Source organism: Pteropus vampyrus, unplaced genomic scaffold, assembly GCF_000151845.1.
Source record: "Pteropus vampyrus isolate Shadow unplaced genomic scaffold, Pvam_2.0 Scaffold50, whole genome shotgun sequence".
In the NCBI taxonomy this organism is placed as follows: domain Eukaryota; kingdom Metazoa; phylum Chordata; class Mammalia; order Chiroptera; family Pteropodidae; genus Pteropus; species Pteropus vampyrus.
In genome coordinates this window covers 3,970,209-3,987,649 of record NW_011888831.1, presented here as the reverse complement: position 1 = coordinate 3,987,649, position 17,441 = coordinate 3,970,209, and the positions used below count along the sequence as shown (strand labels likewise).

Here is a 17,441-nt window from a genome sequence, read left to right as displayed (position 1 = left end):
GTCTCAAGCAAGGCCAAATGTCCACATCTTTTTTTTAAGTTTTTTTTTTTTTTAAATCCTCCCTTTGCCTTTCAACTAGTTCAACATGATTAAAAGGAAAAAAATCAAATGCATAAGGAAATAAGTTAGTAACTTCAATTCTAAAATATGAGAGAAGGTGGATCTATTCGGACAAAATCAGCTTTGTCAGGCAATAACTGAAGGACACACAGATAAAAAACTCTTCTTCAGAGCTCAATAACAGGGTTTCTGGTTCCCAATTTTTTAACTAAAATGCTGTCTGATTTTGGCCTCAAATTACCTCTAAGTAGTTTTATGTCTTTCTCTTTGCCCCACTTCATATTATAGAACAAAAATTATACTAAATTGAGATAATGACAATATACAATTTATATTGAGGAAAAAATCCACTAAATAAAATTGTGGTTTTTATGGATACATACAAGTTAAAAGGTTTGGAAGAATACATAACCTGATGTCTAGGGTTATCTCTTTGGAGGGCACAGGGGTTGGGGAAGAGTTGAAAGATATTTTAGCCTTAGCAGTAACACTACATTTTTATAAGAAGATTTGTATATTATTTATGTAATAATTATAAAAGTTTCAGCCAAGAAGCAGCAGTAGCAACAGAGGAAAGAAAACATTAAAAAACAGTAATTTATAACAGCAAGAAATTGGAAGCAGCCTATAAAATGCCAATAACAGGTAATTAAGATGGCACATCCATACAATTGAATTATATTTTTTAAAAGTTGTATTAGATTTTTTAAATCATGTGGGTAAAGTTTAACATATGTCAAATGAAAATGGTTTTAAAGTAGATTAATGTGATCCCTTTATATATAGATTTGTAAAAAATAAATGTGTGTAATGTATAGAAAAAAAGATAAAAATACACATCAAGCATCAACAGTAGTTACCTCTAAATAGTGAAAATAATTTTTTATTTTTGCTGAGTTTTCTAAATATTTACAATAAACACTATACAAAAAGATTTCCCTTATAATGAATACTTCTGGCTTTTATATAGAACACTTATAATTTTAAAAATAAATCAAGATACAAACATTATATTTTTAACAATTCAAAGTCCAAAATAAATATATGTCTTTGAATTCCAAGAGACCTTGAAGCTGTGCAAATAGCATCGCTAGGCGAGCAAGTAAAAACTAAACTAGTAACTTTAACCAGGGCAATAATGAGAAGCACAATTATCCTACTTATCAAAAATCGAAATTCTACAGGCTGCTGGCTTCCCAATCTCTCTTACTGGAGTCCAAGTGCAGGTCTGATCTGCCCTCCTCTCACCAGGAAAGCAAGTGTCTGTCAGGAGCCATTTGGTACCCCTGACTGATTCCTCTTCCTGAGCCTGAGAAGAGTCTGTCCCTATCCTTTAAAACTGTAGAAGATAGAATCATTCTCAGGATATGGATTTCACCGACTTAAGTGACTGCTTTCTAAAGTGATCTCTAGAGACACCTTGTCTCATTTGAATGGCAGTTTCAAGAAACCAATCTTTCATACAACACTAGGACCTAAACCCGGAAGTGACTCAGACAGTGACTAACGGAGTAGGACCCAACCTTTCAGGTGCTGAGAAATACAGTTGAACTAGACAACATTCTCTTCAAAAAAGAATCAAGCTTTCTAACTCTTCTCAACTTCGTAATTTTTAAAAACTGAACAAGACAAAAGCACCCAGTGGCAAAAAACAAAAACAACTAAGCTGTGTGACAAGAGTAGAAATGAGAGGGAAAAAATTATAGTGCTACAGAACATAAGGACTGGAGTGGGCCTTGGATATTATCTAAACTACTGATAAGAAAACTGAAGCCCACAAAGGCTTTGACTTGTGCACTCTCGGTGTCTTATAACTACTTAGTAGTTAAAAATTCTTTTTGGTACGAGATTCCCATCTAACACTCTCTGAGCCTACTCTTCATTGGATGCTGAGAGTAAGGAGACTGTTGCACACAGTAGGCATTCAAGAATATACTGATGCAGTTTGGAACACTGGACACAAATACAAACACTGGAAGAGCAACGTCGGGGCTTTTCTCAAAAGGCATGCGGGACAGTGGATGTGGCTTCAGCTGCTCCCCATTACAATCTCCTCACTCTTAAATTGTTTTCAACACCGCCCACATTTCACATCTTCTTGGTAATTAGGCAACAGTCCATGTTGTTGTGTGTGGCTTTTCTAGTCTTGCAGACTTCTAAACTTTTTTTTTTTCCAATAGAAAAGTTACTGCTGTTTCTGCCTTCTCAAATAAATATGGGGCTCAATTCTCTTTTACCTCCAGGAGAGCTAAGAGGAATGAATACTCATCGAGGGGCTGGACTGCCTAGAATTTACATACGTTTTCCTCATGTGAACACCACTATAACTCATTTTTTATGAAGGTGAAACTAGACTGGCCTCATCTTTTTGCCAACAGAACATGTTATATGCAGAAATAAGAGAGATATTGAAAAATAATCTGGACCACGGCAAACCACCTCTGACAAATGAGATAATCTATTCTTTTTTAAAGGCTTCCAGAGAAGAAAATTCCTGAACATCTTCCCTCTGTGAAATTTTCTTATACCTAACCCAAATTTCTCCAGCTGCAACATAAGCCTATTATCTCTTGCTGTCGTCCCACAGAAATCAAAACGATCTGGTTATGACTCTTTTATATTTAAACACAGGGGGAACCTTTTACCTTAATTTTTTTAAGATTAATTTTTCCTCCTAGAAATCATTTTCTAGCTTTTTAATCAGTATTGTTAGTTCTTTCCCAAACCTCCTCCAAAATATATGTATCAAAATATGAGAATTTTAAAAGGGGGAAAAAACAAGGTTCTAACTAATACTCAACTTGATAAAAATATATCCTAAATATTTCTACATTCTGGACCAAGATTTAGAGCTTCTTTAGTCCCCAAAGTCTCCAAAAGACCTAACAAGTACCAAGAGCAGTGGTTCTTAACCAGGAACAATTTTACCGTCCAGGGAATATTTGACAATGTTTAGAGACATTTTTAATTGTCATGGCTCGGGGGAGAAGAAGGAATGCTACTGACATGTATGTGGTGGATATAAGCCTGGGATGCTGTTAAACATCCTACAATGCATAGGACAGCTCCCTACAACAAAGAATTACAAGGCTCAAAATATCAATAGTACGGAGGTTGAGAAATCTTGACTTAGAGCAACATGGTACATGAAAATTTAAAGAACAAACACAGGAAGAGGAAAAAAGGAGAGAAAAACTGAGTGGAAAGGTAGTAAGGGAAAAAAGATTTTTAAAATGAGAACTAAAAAAGATGATAAAGAGATAAAAGAATGACAGCAGCTATTTCAAGTGCAACACAACAATATTTCCTGCTATGATGTGTTATTTTATAAAGTGATACTGTTATCATCTTGCCTGTCTTGTAAACTGCAGCTTTACATTACTAATGATTGGCCTGGGCCTACTATATATAACCTACTAAAATATTATATCCTCCTCTCCAGTCTTTTAGAGTCTATCCATTTCTGCAATAATTCACTCACTCATACAAATATTTACTGAGCACCTACTACACGCCAGGCACTAGGGATACAACACTGTTAGGCAAAAAATCCTGCTAGAGCAGAGCTTACATGGGGGTGAGGGAGGTGGTGAAAGGGGAGTTACTGATGCACCTAGTTTACTTTTCCTAAGTAAATTACACTTATTTCTACTAATAGAGATGCATCTATGGGCACTACCCCAAGTCTCCCAAGCCATTTAAAAATCAAGACTACCCTTGCAATGGCCATCATTGTCACTCTTGCCCACACTGATGACAAATGAATATGTAATAAGCACACTTTCTAGTTTGCCTTCCATGGAACAGTTTCTTCAAGTTGGATAAAGCTTTTCAGCCTCTCCCACTAAGGAAATCTTCTATAGCATTACAGATAAACTTACGAGGTTATGACAGAAAGTGAAAGAGGAACACTGACAATAACCAGGGGATCTACAGTCCAAAACATATCACCTCAAAGGGTAGCTCACAATAAAACTCCAACTCAGAAAATATTAAAATGCAGTAGAAGACCACCTGTCTTGAGAGCACTGCCACCTACTCCTCCCCTAAACTGAAGAGGCACTCAGCACACATCTGCTCTGGTGTGCAGGCATTAGTCAGGCTTTAGGATCACTAGTTTTACACACTGAGGAAAAACTCTGATCCAACAAACAAACACTCAAAGCTTGATTTCTTTCCACGGATTTAATGAGTGAAGTAAGAGGGTTTTGCTCATACCACCTTCCCTGAGATTGATATGTAAATCCATGGTACATGGTGAAACCACAGAAAAGTCTTAGCATTTACTAAGATCAGCAATATAGTGCAAGAACCTCAGCCTCAAAGGAAGGGGTATGGCTCATGATGAAGAGAAAATGCTGGAGGAAAGAATATGTTATTCTTCTCTTTAAGGGAAAATGAGTGGGCAGTATTCTCCACAAGGAGGACCCCTGCCAGCTGCACCCAAGAAATGAGCATGACTTCCTTGAGGAGCTTACTAGGGGCTGAGCTGGAAGGCAGAGGAAAGAAACCCAAAGGGATTAGGAGTGTGTGTGGGGCGGTAGGGGGGCGGGGGCTGAGATACAACTGTGTTTAAAAGGGGGCTTTAGTAAATACAGAGAAAGAAGAGACAGAGGGATGGAGAGTCATATTTCCCAAACTTCATGAGCACAGGAGAGTGACTGAAGGGAAGAGAAGGTGGAGGCCTCTAAGAATTCACACCCTGTGCCCTCAGTTACAAACACAGTCTAGTTGCTAACAATATTAAATTCCAAAATGACTTGTAATGTAGGAAAATAAAATAAACATCCTGCACACTTACCCAATCCGGGTAAACAGCTTCCCATGGGCATGGAGAAAACTGAGGATGAACCTTTTGTTCAGCTGCATGGGAAAAAGAGAGGAGAAAACAATTAAACTTTCCCCAGTTTCCTGTTACTAAGCAGAGTCCCTAGTGACACAATAACCTGGCCAGGGTCTAAGGGGTGGGCACTAGGGATGGGAACCAAATGGACATGCCCAAACTCTCACACAGACCCAGGGCACATGCCCAACAGCTGCAGCTCAGCTGCGCCAAAGTGACAGCAAGCTCAGTGAGTGAACAGCACCCTCTGCTGGCAGCAGTGCCTATGTGTAGGGAATATGTGTTGAATCCCAATGAAGCTGGGTCAGAAAGGAAGATGCCTGCAGTTCTGTGAAATCTAAGAGCCATTCTGGCCCCATAATGATGGAAATGAAACACTGATAAGGACAGGAATAACACTTACTTTAGATAAGTCCCTAATCTTATTTATGAGCTGTTTTTCTATCTACCCAAGAAAGAAGACTTTTCTTCGGTAAATAAGGGTAAGGTAACCCACCACTAACTAGTACATCAAATTATACTTCTCCATCTTCTAAGACTAAGTTTAAGGTCTGGAGCTGAAAATTCAAGTGTCCATAAGGGGTCAGGTTTGAAACAGGCTGGTAGGGACAACAGCAATCTATGGCTGGTCCACTCAGTTTCTGCTCTTTGTAGAACCAATTTTATCATTTCTCCCCCTTTTTTTTTTCTTTTAAAGAAAAGCTGAAAGCTGGGTTTTTATGTGAAATCCTCTGGCTTTTAATGGTTGGTTACTGATGAAAAAATTTAAACATCAAGCAAGCCAAAATCATAAATTTACCAGCCACATCTGGCCCTTGAGTTAAGAAGTTTACAATCGTAATTCAATGACCTAGAAAACCTACTTCTATTAAAACTGAAGGAAGAGATTTTTCTAAGCAAAACAAGGGTGAGGAAAAAGTTCAACTCCAAAGAAAGTGGCAATGATAAAAGGCCAAACTTCATTGTCCTCTTCCCTGGTGTTCTAGAAGCAAGCGGTGTGCTCAGAACCCTGTAGCCAGACAAGAGTCAAGAATCTTGATCTGAGGGGATGGTTAGCGCATGAACAGTCCAGCACCCTTGGACGCTTTTCCCAGCAAGAAAAACTTTTCTGGTTTATTCCCTTGCAAAACAGAACACCAATCAAATTATGGGCATTCTAACTCCTTCATACCGAAGCTGGGTGTGGGAAAAAGAGTGCATTCTCACCCCGCTAATGACTTCAAGAGCAAACTCTGCATACAAGCTTCAGTCTCTATTTTTATTCATTCATTCATTCATTCATTCATTCATTCATTCATTTATTATGCCTACAGCACCTGGTATTGCTAGGTGGTCTCCCATCCAAGTACTAACCAGGCCCGACCCTGCTTAGCTTCAGAGATCAGATGAGATCGGGCACGTTCAGGGTGGCATGGCCGTAGACTCAGACTCTATTTTTGCTTAAATTATATTTAATCAGCAATACTAGCTCACACATTGATTTATGTAGTTAACAAGCTCAGAAAACTTTATTGAAGGTAATCTGTCTGTACAGTGAGGTGAGTCAGAGCCAAGGATACTGGGTTCCACGAACAGAAGGGAAAGATAAGGAACCGCTGCAAAATGAACTGCCAATGCTTATGTCACTGTTAGCGGCAAAACCTGGGCTAGAATGCAAGTCTCTGGGTCTAGCAGTAGAAGCAGCTGGTGAAAAACATGAATTTTCCTGTCAAACCTCTGCTGCTTACCTGCTATGGGATCTCAGGCAACTCATCTAACCTCCCTAAGTTTTTCTTTCTATGCATGGATATAACAGTACCCATATATTAAAAGGCTGGTACATGAGATAAAGCAAGTAAAAGCATGCCTGACATGTAAACACTTGACTGTTAGCTGAACATTCTCTCCCAATGAATGATAAAGCAAGCAGTAAAATGTTAACAACTGGAGAATCTAGGTGAAGGCTATTTGGGAATTCTTTGTATTATTCTGACAACTTTTCTACAGGTATAGAATTATTTCAAAATAAAAAGTAAAATATATATTCTCTATTTTGACTCAATTATCCCTTTTCCCACAACTGTCAATCATAAACTAGTTAACTCATCCCTTTACCAGGAAAAATCCTTTATAGCTATTTATATTTATATATACAGCAAATTCTGGTAGGAACAGAATATCAGTAACCCATCTCATTCAAGCCAATTATCATCCCCCAAGCCCGAGGGCAGCTCAGAAATTTAAGCAACTTAAACCAGTAAATGGCAGAGTTAGAATTTGAACCCCGGTCTTCTGATTCCAGTTTTACTTCCCTTATACTGCATCTCAGGAAGAGAACTAGTAAGCCTTATTTATGAAGGCTGATGGAATAAGAGCAACTAAAAAGCAGTTCAGTTTTCCTTACTGATTAGGTAGGAAACTCATACTGTGTGACCCACAAAGCCTCTTGGAGTAAAGTGAGAACAAGAGGTTTCTCAATACTGTAGTTCTATTTATACTTCCTAAAGATCCTTCCCTTAGGGTAGGAGATGGAGCCCACTTAATTACCCGAATTTGCACTTGCTATTATCATATTTTACTGTATATACTAGACAGTGGATTTCAATACATTGTGTTTCTATTAGTGAGAATGAAGGAATCTTTGGGAAATTTTCCAAACTATACACACATTCCCCCTGACCTTGGTTAATGAGAACCACTGCTTTATTTTTAGTCTGAAAGTTTCTGTCACCCTAAACACATAGTTGACCCTTGAACAACATGGGTGTGAACTACGTGGGTCCACTTTATATGCAGATTTTTTCAATAAATTCTATGAATGTATTTTCTCGTCCTTATGTTTTTCTTAATAACATTTTTCTCTAGCTTACTTTATTGTAAAAATACAAAATATAATACATATAGCATACAAAACATGTATTAATCAACTATGTCATCAGTAAGGCTTCCAGTTAACAACAGGGTATTAGCAGTTAAATTTTGGAGGAGTCAGAAGTCATACATGGATTTTCGACTGTACAAGAGGTTGCTGCCCCTAACTTCCACATTGTTTAAGGGTTAACTGTAGTTTCTCTTTACTGCCACCAACACTTGAAGTTGCAAAGAAGCTTAAAATGTAGATGCATTTTAGAGAGGTAAGGCATGTTAACTGCGGAAGTAGGTTTGTTATACGTTGATCAATATGGGCCTAAGCAACACTGCACGTAACAATATGAAGTCTGCTAGTACTGAGACAGAACTTCTGGAAAACCTAATAGATACCAAGTCCACAGTAAGGAAAGTCTTAGTTTGAGCTTCCTCCCTCTCCAACAGATTACCATGGATGGAATGGCTTTCATTTTTGCATCTCTTGTTTTTTAACAATACATTCAAACGGTCTCACTCAGGCAAAGAAAATGCTACTCCTCCAATGGTGAGACTATCTGCCTCCAGATCTTTCTTGCACATTTACATACTGTTCACCAGAAACGAAAAATGCTTCTTGGGTATAGCCCTGAGAGACAGTGCCAGAATTATGAAAGGGCTCCTGGCTCTTTATCTCAAGTCCAAAACCAATTCACTATGGACTACTGAGCCATTTGTACCATCTAAAAGCAATGACCCAAAGACATACTAATGGATGGCTAAGTCTCTGGACACTCACAATAAAGTCTGTCCTGACATTAACTATGAGATTATGAGTAAAATGATTTGGGTTATTCCTCAACTGTAAAATGTAATTTCCAACACTGACATTACCTAACTCAGAGCTGAAAGGACAAAAATAAATAATAAAAATTAAAACATTTGAGGAAATGTTTTATGCAAGCCCTGGTAATTATCACTTGGAGCTGCCTAAGTCCTTTGTGAACTGTGGAGAAAGGAAGGAGAAAGAAGCTGCTCAGAGGCAGAAATACAACATAAGAGGAGATTCTGAAATATGCCAAATTTCAATTCCTAAATAGTTGCTCCTGCTCTAAATAGTTGTGTGGAAAACTGAATTTCTAAAATGTAAATAATTTTAAAGATAGTAAGAGCACTCAAAAGGAATTCCAATGTGCATTTTTCAAGTGTTTGGGGGAGCATAAATTATCATCTTCTAATTTAACCATTGGGAATGTTAGTACTTTTATATACCAAGTATTAAAAAAAAACTTGCTGTGTTTTAAAAAGGGGGTTTTCTCCTCTTAGATATGAGACAACATAGGTAGAGACTAAATTTTAATGATACCTGTTAGTAAATGTCCAGGACTTCCAGAGCATGCACTCAAAGCCCATTTATCATCTCCCTAAAGCACTGAGATCACAGGGTGGAGGAGAATGTGAGCACAAAGGTGATGCGGTTCGCCTTCATCCCTATGCTCCTATGCCAGCTTCAGTCAAGAGCAAACCAGCCGGACAGGGTTCCCAATGCCAAAGAACTTGTAGTCCAAGAACAAGACAAACAAAAAACAAACTTGTCAACTTCCCATTTATGATCCAAACCTAAGAGGCCTGAGGGCTATAAAGGTACCAAGGGTCACTGTGTTTTCCTTACTGTCACTATCCCTCAGCCAGGAAGTCTTTTTGGGAAGTGAGATCTAAGGAAACAATAAAGAGAGGGGTATGGGGGCTGGCACACAAAATGTGGAACCCTATCGGTAATGCAATAATCATTTAGCAAAAATAAAAATTATTCACTAGGACTTTCAGTATTCTTCTTTCTAGGATATAAAGAGCCGCACTGAGGCTGAGGTAGAGCAGGAATAGTGATTACTCCTCACCTTTAGTTTCTCTACCCCTGACTTGTTCTGGGCAGGATGACAGCTCAATTAGCTCTAATTAAGTACAACTTCTATATAGCAACGTCTTACTTAAATGGCTGGATCTGAGCCATGTGAATTCAAGTGTAAAACATACCTCTTAAAACCACCTCTTCTACCCCTTGAAACAACAGCTTTCACCCTCACACTGCAGCTTAGTGCTGCCTCAACGAAGTCTTACATTAAAGCAATTTACTGGCTATTATTTCATTATCTCTCCTACTTAAAGCCAGCAAACTGGAGGGAAACTAGACTAAATGTCAAATTAGCAGTCAGCTCCAGAAAAACCAGCCAGCAAGCAGAGGGACAGCCGAGTTTAGTACCTGGCAGGCTCTCAGGAGGGAAAATGGCATTAGGTACAAAGAAAGGAAGGAACCACAATTTCGTGACTGTTCTGTATTTATTGCTCATTTATTTATTGGGAGGAAAGAGTAGGACAGAATAGTATAACAAAGACCCCCATCTTAGATTCGAAGTCCTGGGTTCAAATTTTGGTTTTGCCATTTATTTGCTATATACTATTGGCAAGTCACATAATCTATAAAATGAGAAGGCTGAGCGAGATCAGTGTCAGTGATTCCATAACTCTGAGTGTGCATCACAAGAGCCTTGTAAAAAATACAGATTCCCCAGTCCTACAAAATCAGAATCCTCGGGTCGGGGGGCAGGGTGGAAGGAGACTGGGAATCGGCATTTTTAAAAGGTCTCCAGGTAATTCTGAAAGACAGCCAGACTTAGGTCAGCAGGGCTAGATCATGGGTCAGCAAACTACGGCCCAACAGTCAAATCTAGCCTGCCACTGGTTTTCTGTATGGTCCATGAGCTACGAATGGATTTTATATTTTTCAATGGATCAAAAAATTCAAAAGACTATTTCATGACGCATGCAATTTAAATTTCAGTGTCCATGAATAAAGTTCTATTGAAACACAGACACACTTGCTTGTTTACATTTTGTCTATGCTATTTTCTCCCCTATAAAGGCAGAACTGAGTAACTGCAGCAGAGAATGTATGGCACAAAAGCCTGAAATATTTATTATCTGGCCCTTTACAGAAAAAGTTTGATACCTGGGCTCATCTATATCAATGCTCAAAAATGATTCTACCTGCACAACACTTAAGGTCTACCACACACATTTGCTATAAACAGCAATGATTCTCATGATTCTCATGGGCTGAGAGGTAAAGAACGGTAGTGAACAGAAGTGTGGTTTAATACTGGGGTCCCCAGCCCCCGGGTCACAGACTAGTACTGGTCCATGGCCTGTTAGGAATGGGGCTGCACAGCAGGAGGTGAGCAGTGGACCAACTAGTGAAGTTTCATCTGTATTTGCAGCCACTCCCCACCACTAGCATCACGGCCTAGCTCCACCGCAGATCATCAGGCATTAGACTCTCATAGGAGCACCGGTCCCTGGTGCCAAAAAGGTTGGGGACCGCTGGTTTAGCTGAACCCCCATCTCTCTAGATATTCTGATACCTCCCTCCTTCTTACCATCTCACCAATCTACAGGGTTTCTTCCAAGTCTAAAAGGCCACAAATGTATAATTCTAACTAAATCTAACCCTTCTTGCCAGCTTCTCAGCATATTCTATGATAGCATAAGAGAAAAAAAACAAACAAATGCCAAGACTGTTGCTCTCACAGCTGTCGAACTCAAACACCCCAAAGGCTACATGGAAATATAAATGGGGCACTCTAGGTTTTTACCTTGGAAACCACTATGGGGTTAAGTGACCAGGTGGAAATGGAACACAATCAGCCCAATAAAGATTTCACTTAGGCCTGAGGGCCCCTGGACATTTCCCTCAAATAACTCTAATCAAGGAAAAATACAGATTAAGGTTTATGACTCCCTGTGCTGTGGTCTGACAATCTATAGCAACCAGCTCATAAGTGCCACTAGTTTAGCATCTCGAGGTATACAGAGAGAGAAAGTTCAGCCAAAGGGCAACACTGTTGCTCTGACTGGGTTACTTTCTGAATGACTCTTCTTTCTGACTCATCTCTCTCAGTGCCTGGGAACTCTCATGTCCATCCACCCCAAAAGTAGGGGAGCTGGTATACCCTGTGTCTGTACTGCAGAAAGAGAGAGAAGAGAAATAGCTAAACCTCCCACTCAGTGATCAGGTGGGCAACCAGAAAATAGTTCTCCAAAGACACATACACAAGTTCAAACCTATCTTATAAATGAATGGGTTGACAGAGTCTGAGGATGATGTGGTCCTTCTCACATTCTTTCCACTCATTCATTTATTCATTCAACACAAACTTACTCATTGCCTTCTATGTACAACACTGTGCACGAACTATGAACAAGGCAGAGATAATCCCTGCTCTGTGGGTGACACAATTATAAAGTACCATGACTAGTGAAGTATAGGATGCTGCGTATTTCCATAATAGGAGCATCAGAGATCTCCAGAGCAAGAGATCCTTGAATTGAAACCTGAAGGTAAATAATCAATTGGTTTTAGAGGGAGTATAAGTCATTCCTGAGTGTCAGAAGCAAAAGGAACAGCATGTGTGATGGTCTCAAGAGTAGTACATTAGAGAATGGCATGGCCAGGTAAGTAGTGATTTTTGCAAGAGGGAGGCTAGAGAAACAGGCTGGGCCAAGTTGCAGAAGTCCTTGTTAGAATTTGATCTCAATGAAAGCCACTGAAGGGTTTAGAGCACGGCAGTGACATGAGCAAACTTCCATTTTAAAAGGACATTCTAGCTACAATTTGGAAAAAAAATTTTTTTGGTGCGGCGGGGGAGGGTCATATGTGTGGAGGCCAGAAGCTGATGCAATCATCCAATGGCAATGGAGACAAAGAAGAAAGGGAAGATAACGGAATTATTCCATACTCAGACAATTATGATCCCTGTTCCTAAGTACCAGTGGTTTTAGGTCTAAGTAACTGACCAGCAGTGGCCCAGAACCCAGTATGTCTTTAGAAAAAAACTCAAACTAAATGAAACACTGATTTCATTTTTAGAGGTAATTTGGTCTTACTATCTTTCAATAAGATTTTTAAATGGCCCAGCATGGTGTTTGGTATTTAGTACATACTAAGTGACTGTTGAAGAACCTATTAAAATATATAGATTCAATTGTGATTAAATATATGACCTAGGCAATAAACACAAAAAAACACAAGAAAAATAGGGCAGTACTAATGTTAATGCTATAGGGAAATAACATACTTATCACTAATTATAAGAATTTAAATCTATCTCTTTTTAGAGGGGAATTTGGCAAAACCCATACAAAGGTATTCAAATAAAAACAGTTCTATCAGGACTTAAGGATTCAGATCTTGAGTAACAGTAGTTCCATCTGCTACATTCCAGCCCAAGAGACTGGATAAGAAGACTCCACAGTTAACATCAGAATAAAAGCCAAAGTCCTTACCATGGCCTGCAAAAGGTTGATGTAATAATCATCATCCTCCACTCCTGTTGCCTCCTGTTGCTTGAATGTGCCAAGCATGCTCACACACAGGGGCCAGTGTATTTACTCTTTAGCTCAGTAATCCCCAAACTTTACAGCATATTGGATTTGCCTGCAAATCTTTTAAAAATACTTATGGTACAGGGGCTTAAAAGGAGGAGATCTGACTTTGGGTGGTAACTACACAATGCAATATACAGATAATATATTATTGAATTGTACACTTGAAACCTATATAATTTTATTAACCAATGTCACCCCAATAAATTTGATTTAAAAAATGAATTAAATCTATATGTTTTGATATGGAAGGATGTCCATGATGTTTTTAAAGGAAAAGTGGCAGAGTAAAAAAAAAGAAAAAAACATATGCCTGGTTTCCATTTAACTGGACACGGAGGTGAGACCTGGGCATCAGGATTTTTAAAAGTTCTCAGTGATAATATAGTGAAGCAAAGAATGAGAACCACTGCTCTAGTTTATCCTATATTTATAGCACTTACCATCAATTTATACACTCACATATGTGCGTACATACCATGAGAGCAAGGACTGTGTATTTTGGTCACCAGAGTGGGCCCATAGAAGGCAAGCAATCAATACTTGGTGAACAAATAGCCTTTCAAGTCTAGTCTCTTGCCTCCTTGCTGATACAGCCTACCCTTCAGCAACAAAAAATTATTTGTGGTGCCCTAAATTCACCATGTTCTTTCCACCGCCTTCATTTACTTTCTATATTTAATAAAGTCATATGTTCCTTGCTTAAACCTCTTCTAACCCTTTACCTCCAGACTGAGCCACACACTTTATCCTCAAGGCTGAGAGAATATTTCATATACCTCTGTGATAGTGAGTATCATAGTACATCTTATTATATACATACATGTCTGTCTTTAGACCAGCTCTGCCCATAGAACTTTTCCATGATGTTAGAAATGTTCATTACCTTCAATGACCAATACAGTAGTTACTAGCCACATGTGGGTAATGAGTATTTGAAAGGTGGTTAGTGTGACTGAGAAACTGAATTTTTCATTTATTTCATTATAATTAAACAGCTACATATAACTAGTGGTTACCATATCAGTCAGCACAGCTCTAGACTATGATCCTTTAGTGAAAGATTCATTTTGATATCCCAGGACATAGGAATGATCAATAAGTAATGGATGAGTGGATGAACAGAGAGATTAATGTAAGAGTTGGCTCCAAAGATTATAATACCCATACTTTTACAATTTCTGTCTTGCCATATGGTAGGAGCAAAAGATACACTCTGAAGCACAAATAAGGTTCAGCCAATGGGAGCAAAGGATTGGAAAAATCTATCTAGTATTCTACTCTTGTGCCCAGCTATATAATCCACACAGTGTGGGCAATGTGGCCTAACAACAGATTTTAACTATTGGACTGCACTTTTCAAAAGCTTGGGGGCAGCCCCCATCTAAGGACAGGTTAAATTTACAGGGCTGGGTCTGTGCTTTAGGAGTTAAAAGTACTTCAAGCTAATCAGACACAATTCAGACATTAAGGGCTCTGTTCAGTTTTTCCAGCTGAACAAAATAAGTGTGTCATACTTAACCACCTTAATAATAATAGTCAAAACTTCTATACCACCTTCCATGTGTAAAGCACTATTCTAATGATACTATGTTTATTAACTCTTTTAACCCTATAACAATCCTGTGAAGTAAGTACTACAATTATTTCTATGTTACAAATGAGGAAGCTGAACACAGAGAGGTTAAGTGATTTGCTTTAAGGTCAACCCAGGCAGTCTGGCACCAGAGTCTGAGCTCTTAATCTTTCACTTTTAAAAAAGGCAACATTTTCAGCAGAACCAAGAAAGACACTGAGCACATTTATAAAAGCCAAAAGCTAAAGCAACGCCAAGCAAAAACTCACCAATAGTCCCAGCTATCATTCACTGAGACCACTAGGCCAAACCAACTGAGAAGTCTTGCAGATTCAGGGAAACAGATACTTCCAGTTCAGATCATATCATGCAAGTCAGTGGAAGCACTTAACAATGGACCCCAGAATAATGACAGACGTAAGAGAATAAAGAGAAAAGTGAACAAAAGCTTGTTTTCCCTAACAGTAAAACAGTAGCAATAAAACTAATAAAATCTCTGACATTTTTCTTGATAAATCCACAATCTGCCTGATTAATAAGGAAATAGTTCGAGTCAAAGAATATATGTGTATTCACACACTATCATTAAAAAAGGACTGTGCATAGTCCACAAAAATATATCTGAAAACATACCCTCCCACCTACTATAATACAGGAAAACCCCTCAATCTCTCAGCAAAGGGAGGAATAAGAACTAATCTAAGAACCCAAAGGAGAACAAAGCTTCAGTTTAAGAAATATGTGGTCACAAAGAAGGTTTCACAAACCACTCTGCTGTGGGCACCAAAAAGCAAATAACCAGCATACAGGGAGCTCTGGCAACCTTATACAAGCTTCAGATTTAAGCAAGGCACCAAATAAGGGAAGGATTCTGGTGGAACAACTCCTAGGAAAAGTGTTTCAAGTTAAAAATGGTTATTCAGGTTTGGATGTGAACTTTTGTATCTGTTCTTTATCAACAGAGGCACCTCCACCTCACTGGCAGCTAGCTGCAGAAAAAGAAAACTGTTAGAATATACATGGACAACATGACCTGGTAGAGCCTGGCATTCACCTGGACACCAAAGGCAAGGCTATAAATATGGTCATGTAGATCTGGTGGGACTTCACACCCTAGCTGGACCCAAGCATCTCCGGGAGCAGGCAGGCCATGATGTCACTTTCCTCCCAGCAGCTAAGTAGTTCAACATTAAGGCCAAAAACCACAGCACTTTTGGTGAGAGACTCAGTTTCACTGTGACTGGAGGCAAGACCTGCTTCCATCTAGTCTTTTGTCAGTCATATCTTTTCTGTGCTGGCTCCCACACCCAAAATACCTAGTTCAAAAGACAGAAAACACCCTTAAATCTCTTTGATCCAATTTTCCTCTTCATTCTTCTTATCCTCTCTCAACAATAAAAATCAATCTCAGGCATACTAGAAAGCAGGAAAATTATTAGCATTAACTTCCTGCTTACTTATTTAGGGTGCTCTATCCCTGTCACTGTTACTATTAAATGTACAGGAAAAATCTGAGTTTAGCATTAAAAAGAGAAGAAAGTGACACAAGTCAAAAACCAATCATTCTGCTGGTTACAAAGTATGCTTAGTTTATGACAATTTGTTAATCTGTATGGCTTTGGTATGTGTATTTTTCTGTATATATATTATACTATAATTACCACAACTTTTTCTGTTGTTCCACAAAAAAACTTATAGACATTATCCTTTGCCACACATGCCCTAACCTTCACCAATATTCTAACTCTGAGGTGGTAAAAATGAAAGTGACTGTGCTAAAAGTTTAGGGCTCCGTCTAGGTGCAGAAAGCTACACTAGTGTTAAATACCAGATCTGTTGATGATTTAGACTAAATATCTATTTTACAGATGTAAACCACGGAAAGAGATTAAAAAATGTGTTCATGGAAATAAAAAAAAAAAAAAAAGTAGGAATATAATCCAGAATATGTGACTCCTAGTCTACATCAGCCAGAAGGGACAGCTTTTTAGCAGTAAATGGCATCTATTAGTGCTTTATTCAACCTTTTGATATATGTCACTTCAAAGTATTTTAAAAGCCATAGTGTTTTACAGATCTGTCCAGAAGCCTAAAGGCCTATCTGCCAAAGAAATTCCTTAGAGAGAATGTCACATGACTTACACAGTTTGCTTTAAAATTAGGACCTAGCATTTCAAAGATTTGTAACACAAGTCAGCTCAAAATCTCATTAGACTAAGGTTTTACATCTTCACCAAGAAAGGAACAATCCAGAAAAATGCAAATCCACAGAGGGTATTATCCCAACTCCTCTCTCCCATATGCTTCAGCAGCTGTAGTCCTACTGTGCATGTGAAAGGCAAGAATAGGACTTATTGCCAATGGTTACGACAGAAAACATAACTTATTCCTAAGCCAAGCTGGGCTTGGCTCAGAAAGCTTCCCAGAATGATGGAAGGCATGACTTTAGGATGACTCAACCTTTACTAATGCATAAAATAAAGCAGAGAAGGACTATTTGAAGGATCCATTTTTAAGCTTAGGCCAAATCAAAAGCCCAGAAATATCTACTTTGTGATAAATCTTCAGTTCCAGCAGACTGATTAGACAGAGTCAATGTGGACATCTGTACCACAGCCTAAGAAATTCTAATGATAGACTCTTGGCTAGGACTCTCAGAAGCAACCACTCAAAGAGTTTCTAACCACACTATGTTTTTAT

At 38.6% G+C, this 17,441-nt stretch overlaps 1 protein-coding gene and 1 non-coding gene across 6 annotated transcripts in view; both read right to left on the bottom strand.

The window, feature by feature from the left end:
* The window catches only part of SMG6 (SMG6, nonsense mediated mRNA decay factor), a 191,827-nt gene that overhangs the window by 146,789 nt on the left and 27,597 nt on the right, over positions 1–17,441 (bottom strand). For all 5 annotated transcript variants that reach the window (XM_023530469.1, XM_023530471.1, XM_011359849.2 and 2 more), the window contains one exon: positions 4,862–4,923. In XM_023530469.1, the coding sequence (XP_023386237.1) occupies positions 4,862–4,923 (62 nt within the window). The remainder of the gene's footprint in view (positions 1–4,861; positions 4,924–17,441) is intronic.
* LOC111739508 lies at positions 6,208–6,326 on the bottom strand. The gene has a single exon (XR_002780278.1). It is a non-coding gene; the product is annotated as a 5S ribosomal RNA (ribosomal RNA).